This window comes from Pterocles gutturalis, unplaced genomic scaffold, assembly GCF_000699245.1.
Source record: "Pterocles gutturalis isolate BGI_N339 unplaced genomic scaffold, ASM69924v1 scaffold2064, whole genome shotgun sequence".
Classification (NCBI taxonomy): domain Eukaryota; kingdom Metazoa; phylum Chordata; class Aves; order Pterocliformes; family Pteroclidae; genus Pterocles; species Pterocles gutturalis.
This window is the reverse complement of record NW_010127880.1, coordinates 42,329-53,070: the sequence shown is the minus strand read 5'-3', so window position 1 is coordinate 53,070 and position 10,742 is coordinate 42,329. Positions and strand designations below refer to the sequence as shown.

Below are 10,742 nucleotides of genomic sequence, written 5' to 3'. Positions count from 1 at the left end.
CCTGCTGATCCCAGAGAACAACAGAGATGCTCTAAACACCACAGTGAGGAATTATTCTCCCCCTCTTCCCACACCCAAGCACACTGACACTTCTCTTGCACGTGTATGTTTATGCACAACCTTCCAAATCCTAATGTTGCCCAAGCCAAGTTAAACTGACTTTAACCACACCCAGGGAGTTTCCTGCAGGCTTTGAAAATGGCTGGATGTAAATAGGCTAAAATTGCTTCTGTTTCAGTTGTGAGAATTACTTCAAACCAGGCAAAAATGCTGAAGTTAAAGGTGTGGTGCTGAGAGTAACCCTGGGAAATGAGCAGGTAATAGAAGTGTTTACTATTATGCTCAAATATATCTTGACTAAGGAGGAATTGTTACAAAAAACAGTCTTCTCACCCCAATTTTATGCAGAAGCAAAAATCAGTTTAAACTTTAACCTCCTTTCCTCCCTCTAAAGCAAGTGGCAGTTTTGTTGGGGTTTTTGAACCTTGAATATATTTCATAATAATGCTGAGCATAGTTGTTGGCAGTAGACTTGTCTGTTGCGGTGAGGCACAAATTCCTCTGGTAAAATCTTAGCAACAAAGGAGTTGATGAAAAAAATTCCAGCTACCTTACATGTGGCCAAGATTTCACCCCGATCTGTAGGTGGAATGCAAAAATCGTTGCCTCTGAAGCCACATATGAAGGCATGCTGCCTTCTTCCCTACCCAGGCACACCGTCCTCTGTAACACGTAGGATGTGTACAGCTGGGGAGAACCTTCTCTAAACTCATGGAGGGGTTTTTTCACATTGGAAAAATAAGTTGTTTTGGAGCTTGATAATTAGAAAGAGTGGTTTAGAAATGGGAAGGAAATCACTTTATCATTTGTGAAACGTTACAAGGTACAAAAAGAAAACAACTGTGTATATGCTTTGGAGTGAAGCCAAGAGCTTTTCAGTGCTTTCTATGGAAAAAAGAGTGAACACCCACCCCAAAATAGCCAGCAGTCAAATGGTCAGGGAACATACATGGGCTGAAGCAGCCAGTCTTTGGCTGTGAACTGATAAATACATCTGATGAACAGACTAGTGTGCTTCCCCCTCTGCCCTTCACCCAGGAAAAACCCTCCATCAGACAATTCTCAGACAGATCAACTGGTAGTCAACAGTTTGTTAACCACCGAGAAGTTAATCCTATTTTAAAAGACATTGCGAGTAACCCTTACAGGACCCAGTTCAGAGCTGAAGTTGCTATAACTTGTAACTGATTATCCAGACACAAACCAAGTGGTCAGTTCTCAGAGAACTCTCTTCTGATGAGTCCATTGTGACTGATCTCTGAACCTCATTTATTTTTCTGTGTTCCAGTTTGTGCTCACTAAGGACCTCCATGAAAGAATGCTATTAGCTGTGGCTATTGATCTAGTTCTTGACTGACTATTAAAATTTCTTCTTAATTTGGCCGTTTGTCTTTTCTAGAACATCAGAGGATGGAAGCAGGCTCTCTTTAATTATTTATTGATTTGCTTTTTGGCTTCCTTTCCTGTGCTAAGAACGTGGTCTTTAATGAATGAGCCTAAAATGAGTTCCATTTGGTTTTTCTGCATGACAGAATTTCAGATGCCAGGTTAGTTTATTTGCTTTGACACTCTTATTGCATCCTTTTTATCTTGACTTATTAAAAGCTTATAAAATATGCATGGTGCAGACAAAATAGATTCAGGTGACAATTACTGAATGAAATTCAAGATTTGTGCCTTATTCCCAAGGATACAAGGATATTTGTAAGAGCGTTTGAAACTCCAGGAAGAAGACTGTAGAGGATGGCTGTTTTCAGATGTGGTGGATGTATGTACTGCACAGGGCAAGTCCATCAGTGTAAGCAGTTAAAGCTTTCATATGGCCTCAGCTGAAGACTGTGGCATAAAGTCCTACAGCATCTAGGAGTTGCCTGAAAGCTTGCTGTTACATGTTGCAGATTAGTGTCCATTCTCTGACCTGCTTTCAGTAATAAAATATCATAGAATCATAGAATGGTTTGGGTTGCAAAGGACCTTAAAGACCATCTAGTTCCAACCCCCCTGCCATGGGCAGGGACACCCTCCACTAGCCCAGGTTGCTCAAAGCCTCATCCAGCCTGGCCTTGAACCCCTCCAGGGATGGGGCATCCACAGCTTCTCTGGGCAACCTGTTCCACCCTCACAGTAAAGAATTTCTTCTTAATGTCTAGTCTAAATCTGCCCTCTTCTAGTTTAGATCCATTACCCCTCATCCTGTCACTACATGCCCTTGTAAAAAGTCCCTCCCCATCTCTCCTGTAGCCCCCTTCAGGTACTGGAAGGCCGCTATAAGGTCCCCCCGGAGCCTTCTCTTCTCCAGGCTGAACAACCCCAACTCTCTCAGCCTGTCCTGGCATGGGAGGTGCTCCAGCCCTCTGATCATCTTCATGGCCCTCCTCTGGACCCACTCCAACAGCTCGACATCCTTCTTGCGTTGGGGGACCCAGAACTGGACACAGTGCTCCAGGTGGGACCCCATGAGAGCAGAGTAGAGGGGCAGAATCATCTCCCTTGACCTGCTGGCCATGCTCCTCCTGATGCAGCTCAGCATCCAGTTGGCCTCTGGGCTGTGATCACACACTGTTGGCTCATGTTCAGTTTTTCATCTTGTGACACCCCCAAGTCCTTCTCCTCAGGGCTGCTCTCAAGCCATTCTCCACCCAGCTTGTGTTTGTGCTTGGAATTGCCTCGACCCATGTGCAGGACCTTGCATGTGTCTGGTAACTCTGTCTTTATGAAGCTGCAAAGAGAGATCCTGGGTTTTAAAACTTAGAAATAATGTAATTCACTTGAGTAAAATATCCATCCTATGCAAGGGAATCCTCACAAACTTTCAGCTTTTCACAGCCTGGTAGTTGTAAATTTTCTCTTGGTTCAAACCCACAAGGATAAATTTCAGAAATATTTGTAGTATGTTTTTCAGTGCAGCTGTTTGGTTTGTGTAGTAGTGGAGTTCATAAATGACAGGTAAGTGAATGGACTTCTGCCAAAAACTCAGCTAACTGCCAGTTACTTCTAATCCGTCTAAATTTTGTTTTGCAGAAGTTATCTTTTTGTTACAGAAATTTGGGGCAAGAATTATTTCTTTTGTGTCCTGTACAGTGCCAAATTCCTTATCATGGCTTTTGGCTAGATTTCACCAGACTTCTGCTAACACTGACCCACCCCTATATTGCAAGCACTCCCATCAAAATCAACAATTTGATGAATCTAGGAATTAGCATTTCTGGTGCTTAACAAATTAAAATATTGTAGATGTTAGTATGAAAAAAAATGTAAGTTAGCAGAAGAGGGATACAAGGAGAGAAGTGTTTACAACTTCCAGATGTTGATTTTTCAAGTATATGGGTTGAAGAAAGTGAAAATGCAGCTTAATGAAAGTATGTAGTCTGCAGTTCCAGAGAAGTGTTTATTTTTTTTAAACAAATCTGAAAATATACTCTACTGACAGTAATCTCAAAATTCTTCCTCTTAAGTCTACTTTGCAGTCATTTATTTTTATTGTGTACAACAAATGTAATGATCTTTTCTTATGGCCTGACTCGTTTTTAAGGGTAAGGATGGCTAGATTGTTCTTTTAATTAACATTCAGAACAGGCAAAGAAGGGTGGATGAAAGTTGCATCTATTCTCTGTCTGGGTAAATAGTAGTGAGTGCAGTCATTCTCCTGTTTAGTGCTCAAGGGCAATACACAGAAATCCTTTCACTGATTCAATTTACCAGAAAATTTAAAGGCAAAAGAATAATTTGAAATTTTATAGGAATGTGTACTATCTTGGGTTTATGTTGTATTTTCCTCTAGTGAAGGTGAGAATTCAGAGATGAAGTAACCCTTAACATTTTCCTTGAGCCTTGATAATTTATACATTTGTACATAGTTTAAGGCAGACTCCTAGCTTAATACAGTGAATTGCGTTAAAGAAAAACATCCAGTAGTGGTCTTGATCTGTACGATGTCTTTAGAAAATAGTTATTTTGATACATAACTGAGAATGCACTGATCTCAGTGCAGATCCTTTATTCACTTAACCATCATTGCAATAAAATTTCAAGTGGTTCAGTGAAATCACAGGCTTGTTTTAGAGTTAGGATGTGGATATATGATCCAGAACTGTCTTGCAAGTGATTAAACAAATTGAGTTCTAAACCACCATAGTGAAGGCTACGAATTAATTTTTTTTTGCTTCATCGCATGACCAGAAGCAACCTTCGGGAAGGATGTTTAAGGTGTAACAGCAAGTCTGCTGGTTGGTGCTAACAAAGACTTCGATGTCAGTGAGAGATTTTGGGGCCAGTAAAGCTTTGATTATTTGTCATAGTTCCAGTGAGTGGTTATTAAAACTACACCTAGTGTTCTACGTCATACTAGATGATCAAACTTGAATCTTAATTATAACTATAAAAGGCAACAATAAGGTGAGTTAAAAGGAAATGCCTATGGTAATGCCTGTATGTGCAAAGCTAATAGGCAATAACATCCTACTACCTATAATTTCCTGGGTTGCATTTCACAATTATCTGTCTGCAGGGACGTTGAAAGCACCTGGAGCAGCAAAGTGAAATATCAATGATATATGCGTAAATAGACCACTCTGATTTTCAGAAGTAATGAAGACCATAGCTGCACATCAGTGTGTTAGTTGTTTTTACAATCTAGAGAGACCGTCACCAATTTTGATAAGCTTAATTTTCATAGTGTTAAGAAATAGCGATACATGTTAATATTATTATCTTTGTCATGCTTCCTCCGACTGAGAATTACATGTTTTTATTATATATAACCTTATGTTTTTATTCATTTTAGACAAGCTCTATATGGGACCAGGGCAACTGTACCATGATCTGCAGAACCTCTTACATGACTTGAATGTAGTTGGTCAAATTAGTCAATTAATAGGCAGCCTTAAAGGAAACTATCAGGTAATAAACAAAGCTGGATTTATTTTTCAAATATGTTCTTGTTGTAAAGTAGCATAATTGTCTCTCCCTAGGATCTGTGCAAGACATCCTTTAGTTCTCTCTGTGAAGAGTGTAATAATTTTTACCTCTAGTAATCCACTTACTGTTAACTGTTTAGTGTTGTAAGTGGCTTACAGCTGTCTTTCTAATCTTGTTTTCCTTTATTGTTTTTAAGCGTAGGTGGATACTACAGGTGTCTGCATTTGCTCACTAGCTGATAAGCTTATGTGGAAAGAATTACATTTTGATTTTAAGAAATTGGGTTCTTGCAGCTAGTCAACGTAGTAGGAGGATGGTTGTTTGGAGGAGGCTCTTGATGCCCATCAGAGTTCATAATCCTGGCTTTTGTGGGGGGTGGTACTTAAGACTGAGTGCAAATCAAAAAAATATAAAAGAATTTTCAGAGGAATTCTGAAAGTAATTTGCTTTGGCTTTGTTCACATCCCTTTTATTTAGCTTATATTCTGGCAAACAGATACAGTACTTTAACAATGAATTTCATAATGACTTCTCCACAGTCTTAGGACTTTTTTTGCCTTTTGTGTTACATGCTTTATGTATGCTTAGGCACAATTTTTAACTCCTACTTGCCACCATAGGCTGTAAATTATTTATATGTATGTATGTGTGAATATGTATGTGACAGCTGAGTTTCTCTTGGGATGTCTTGACTTTGGAGTCAAGGGCATTAAATAAAATGTAATGTTTTGTGAAAATATGTTCTGTGAAGGAAGTTTATGGAAACAGTAGTTTTGTCAAAATTTCACAAGTATTTGAAGGTGAATTTCAGTTGCATTGTTGGGACTATGTGTAGCACAGACACCATAAGACATTCAGCCTTTAACATATACAAAACCTTTATGCCTGTACTGCCAGTCAGAGCCAACTTCGTTTTGAATACTTAAAATTCAGTCAGTGTTTCCAGGTAGAGATGTGTAAGACAATTAGAACAGTTTAGTTGAGGAATTAGGTCAACTTCGCTGTTTTTGAAAAAGACTTCAATTTTCATAAAATTCTGACTCTGGAAAATTGGTGTACTTTCGTGTATGAATGCTCATTACTATTGATGCTTTAACTGTCAGTCAGGTGTGCTTTAACCTGCTGTGACCCAGCACTCTGCTTGCAGAGGGTTATTGTTTGAGCATCCTACTTAAACAGATTCCAACCACACAGACAGCTTTCATGATGTCTCTGTAAACATTTTGGCTCAAAGATTCGAAGAAAAACCTATTGACAGTATGATGATTTATGATTTGTAGATGCTTTTGTGAGTTCTTCTTTAGAAACAGAATTTGTGGGTTCTGTATAGCTAGTCATTGAAATGAAGTAAAACATTTGTGTATACACCTGATGCAAACTTACATTTCTTAATCTGACAAATGCTTGGGAATGTAATTCGTGTATCGTCAAACTCTGAGCAATGTAAGATTAAATCATCAGATAAAATGTTATCAAATTTTTTACAGATATTTTAAAAATGTTTACAAATATGTCTAAATTATCCATGATTAAAATGTGGACTAAATGAGACACAGGTGTCAGGAATTGTTTGTTACATGCAGAGATCACCTTAGTTAGCCTGTTGGAAATAGGCCAGTAGGCTGGCATTGAATCTTAGCTTTTTTAATTTTTCAGAACTTAAACCAATCTGTAGCACATGACTGGACCTCAGGTTTACAAAAACTGATTTTGAAAAAAGAAGATGAAATCAGAGCGGCAGATCGCTGTAGAATTCAGCTGCAACTCCCAGGAAAACAGGACAAGTCAGTAGTAATCAAGACTTTCTAAATGGGCTTATGTATCAGGCATAGATGTACCAGGGAGGATTTGGGAATCTGTAGCTCTTCCACCTCTTCTCTCTCTCCTGTTAGCCTCTGACTTCTGCTCTCATGCCACAATGCTGGGAGCTTGCATGTTCCAGGGCAGTGTTGTAGTTTTTCCTTCCATTCCTGAACCCTGCATTCTAGAATCATTAAGGTTGGAAAAGACCTCAAGGTCCAACCCAACACCACCTAACTCACTAAACCATGTCCCTAAGCACCACATCTACACGTTTCTTGAACACCTCCAGGGATGGTGACTCCACCACTTCCCTGGGCAGCCTGTTCCAATGCCTGATCACTCTTTCAGTGAAGAAATTTTTTCTAATATCCAGCCTAAACCTCCCCTGGTGCAACTTGAGGACATTTCCTCTTGTCCTGTCACTTGTTGCTTTAGAGAAGAGGCCAGCACCCACCTCACTACAACCTCCTTTTAGGTAGTTGTAGAGAACTGGTAGTAGTTGTAGATGCAAGAAGCAAGAGAGGAACCGTGGCAGTGACAGCTAATAGGGAACAGCCACTGTTGCATTGCTTTGTCAAGAGAGGGTGTTCTTCTCATACCATTTCATGTAAAGTTCAGGAGACGGGTGTATGGCATGTCACAGCCTGCATGCTTATATCAGACCTATGTCTTTGAGTATTAGAAAATTCAATTTCATCTTGCTCAACATCTCTAGCCTTGACTGTATCTCATATTCAATGCATTTAGAGTGGCTTTTTTTTTTGTCTTGCAGGTCTGGGCGTCCCACTTTCTTTACAGCTGTGTTCAATACATTTACCCCTGCCATCAAACAGTCTTGGATCAACAATTTACAAATGGCTAAACTGGCCCTTGGTAATTCTTAGTTACTTAAATTTCCATTGAGTTAAGATAGCTCTCAATGTACAGGGTAATCTTTTTATTTTTACTTTTTAGAAAGTGATTTTTTTTGTGAAAATCTGTCTGTGTATGTTAAAATTTTAATACAGTAAATGGTAGTGATTGTGTATCATTACAAAGTAATGACATTATAGGTAGGATAGGAAGGGATATAATTTCTACAGTATTTTAGTAACAATTATCACAGACTTCACTAAGTGTTATATCTAAATCAACAAGAATGAGATACAGTACAGGACAGACAGATTAGGAAGTTATTATGTGATAAACTTATTTCTTCAGATCTTATGAACTTTTTCAACTTTGATCTTCAGGTTCATATTTTGCAGTTTTAGCTCAAAATGATTTTATCTAGAAAATGTAAAGCTATTAGGTTCATTTGTTTAGCTTTCTGAGCATGAAATGAAATTATGGGTGTAGTTTTAATATGCAATATTTCTGTAGTTGGATATGTAAAACTCAAGTTTTTGTGGGGGAATTGGTTTTAAAAAAAAAGAGAAATCTGCACTGGAGGGATTATCACAAACAAACCTGATCTAAGTGGAAGCAATAAAGAATGTTCTGTCCTATTATGCTATTAGTCCCATGTGTTTGCACAGGGCTTATAGGTTTCCAAAGATACCTGGGATTTTGAATGACTAATTTGAGAAGCATGGAGGATGTGCACTTGCTAGAAGGCAGGTTTCACAAGCACTTCCTCAAAATACAGTGTTTTTATGGTATCTCACTGAAGGCAGGCAAAATAACAAAAACAAAAGAATGATGACTCCATCATTCTGTGAGGAAGATCCTTGTAATTATGGTAAGTAGTAGTTAGTCGTGATGTCACGTATAAAGGCAGAGAAATGCTGTTTGAAAATAGATTCCTAGAGTCTGAGGCAAGGTTTGATATGTCGTTTCCTCCTTTAATAACCTATTGTAAAGATAATTAATGGAATATATTTAACATTTTGCTAGTGTTAGGTGTTTTTTTTTTTTTTTACGCTGTCAATATGTATGTAATTACTATATTGAATTTTTGCTCATAATTTTAAGTTGTCATTTATGCATATATGGCATAAGAACAGCCTGATCAGTATTAACCAATCCTAACAGAATTCTTTTCTATTTTTGTAGAGATGTGTGAGTGATTATTCAGCTCAAGTATTGTGGAATGTTTGTTGTTTGTTTTTTCCATTACAGCAGAGGATAATCTGTTAGGTTGGTTCTGTGTAGAAGATGATGGGAATCAAATCAAAAAGGAGAAGCATCCTCTCCTTGTTAGACACATGCCAGTGATGATGGCCAAGCAACAGGAGTTTAAGGTGAGCAGAATTGTTATATGAAATTACAATTGCTTTTCTTGTGTAATATAACTGCTAAAGAATACAATATCATAGTTACATCTGTTAGTTCATATTTATTAGTTCTCTTGAGTTATTACATTGGTGTAAGACCAGTAGGAACAGAAGCTCCAAGAGGGTCACAGGAGTGCAGAATACCTCCATTTTTTGAGGCAGTAAGGAACATTGTGTTTACTTTATAGTGTGCAATCACTTTCAGTTGTGAGCTCATCACTCAGTGAAAACAGAACTGCTGGGAATCTTGAATTGGTCTTGAGGTTTCCAAGTGTTTGTTTCAGGCTCCAAAGTAACCTGCAGCTTATGAAGTGCAGGAGTGTGATCTCCATTATAGCTGTCCTGTCCTAGTGTAACTATGTTGAATTTCTGATTTTCATTAATGCACAGAAAGCAGTAGTTTTAAAATAGCTTTAAAAATTGTTTTACATAAAATGTAGTTTTGTTGTGAACAATGATGTAGAAATTGCCTAATGGCTCATTTCCTAAAGTAATGTGTTTGAAGTCATATTGACCACTGGCTTTAATGATGTAAATAAGTACAGCATATTGAGACCAATAGATGGAAGGGAAGTGTGCTGGATACTATTTTTTTCCTATGCATCAACAGGATTTCTTGTTGGCCATCAGTCAATTAGGCTCGTACAAAAGCACTAACGGAAATAAAATTGTAAATGTATGGCCAGAATCCCAATGTTAAATTAACGTCATTGCATGGGTACTGCTTAAAGCAGACTGCAGACCCTCGTTGCTAGGACAGCCTACACAGGAGGGAAGTTCAGCTGGCAGCTTCACTTGAAGTGTGAGTATACGGGCCTGGATATTGGAGGAAAATACCTTCTAGCTGGAAATGCATCTGAAATGCATAATGGTGTTAAACTATTCCTATGATACTGGTTTTCAAAGCAGAGCTGTGGTTTACAGCAGTAAAAGTCTACTGAAAGTCTCCAGTATCCCATACAGCTATAGGCATCCTTATCTTATTAAACACTCAGCTTTGCCTGTATTGAATACTTTCACCAAGTCACCACTGGTGAAATCTACCAAGCTAATTTAATTTTTTGCAGAAACTTTAAATATTTACATTTCCTTAGAGTCCATGCATTTGTAAGTCCTGTAGGTCCATACCAGGAACCTTGGAGACTGAGGCTTAACTCCTGTAATCAAGTTACAACAGGTTCTGTTTGTTTTGAAAGGAAAGAAAAGTCTGTTGCCCATACAGCTGGGTATGTCTTTGCCTTTGTCACCTCAGCAGCAGATACTTTGTGGCAGTGTTTGCCTGAGCCTCCAAGTCAACTTTGCCACATTTGCAGCTCCTAAAAATAATGTGTGTGTGAGCCCAGTTGTCATGCCTGATGCTCCCAAGTCCTCAATACTACTGGAAAAGGTGATCTAAGTATTATTGGCAGTTTTCTGCAGCCTCAGCTGCAGTTTGGGTGTCATGCCACAGCTTGGTTTGGGAAGAGACCCTTTGCCTGGCTGATCCTGCTTGTTGTCACTCTGCATGCTGCTCAGGCTGCCTGCTGGTGTAGGGAGCCTGTGACAACTTCTTCTGTCAGAGCAGTTTTACACCCCAGGCAAAGGGCTTCTGTCAAGATTGAGAGCTAAACTACCACAGTTTAACTATGGAAAAACGTCATCAGTTTTGACTAAGATGCAATGTAACACAGAGACAAAACAAGCAGCCCAGGAAATACCCAGCATGCA

General features: G+C 38.7%; 1 protein-coding gene across 1 annotated transcript in view; it reads left to right on the top strand.

Moving 5' to 3' along the window:
- ARHGEF10 (Rho guanine nucleotide exchange factor (GEF) 10) overlaps positions 1-10,742 on the top strand; it is an 89,521-nt gene that overhangs the window by 47,550 nt on the left and 31,229 nt on the right. The window contains exons 18-21 of the mRNA XM_010079407.1: positions 4,844-4,959; positions 6,634-6,761; positions 7,553-7,653; positions 8,881-9,002. Coding sequence (XP_010077709.1) covers positions 4,844-4,959; positions 6,634-6,761; positions 7,553-7,653; positions 8,881-9,002 — 467 coding nt within the window. The remainder of the gene's footprint in view (positions 1-4,843; positions 4,960-6,633; positions 6,762-7,552; positions 7,654-8,880; positions 9,003-10,742) is intronic.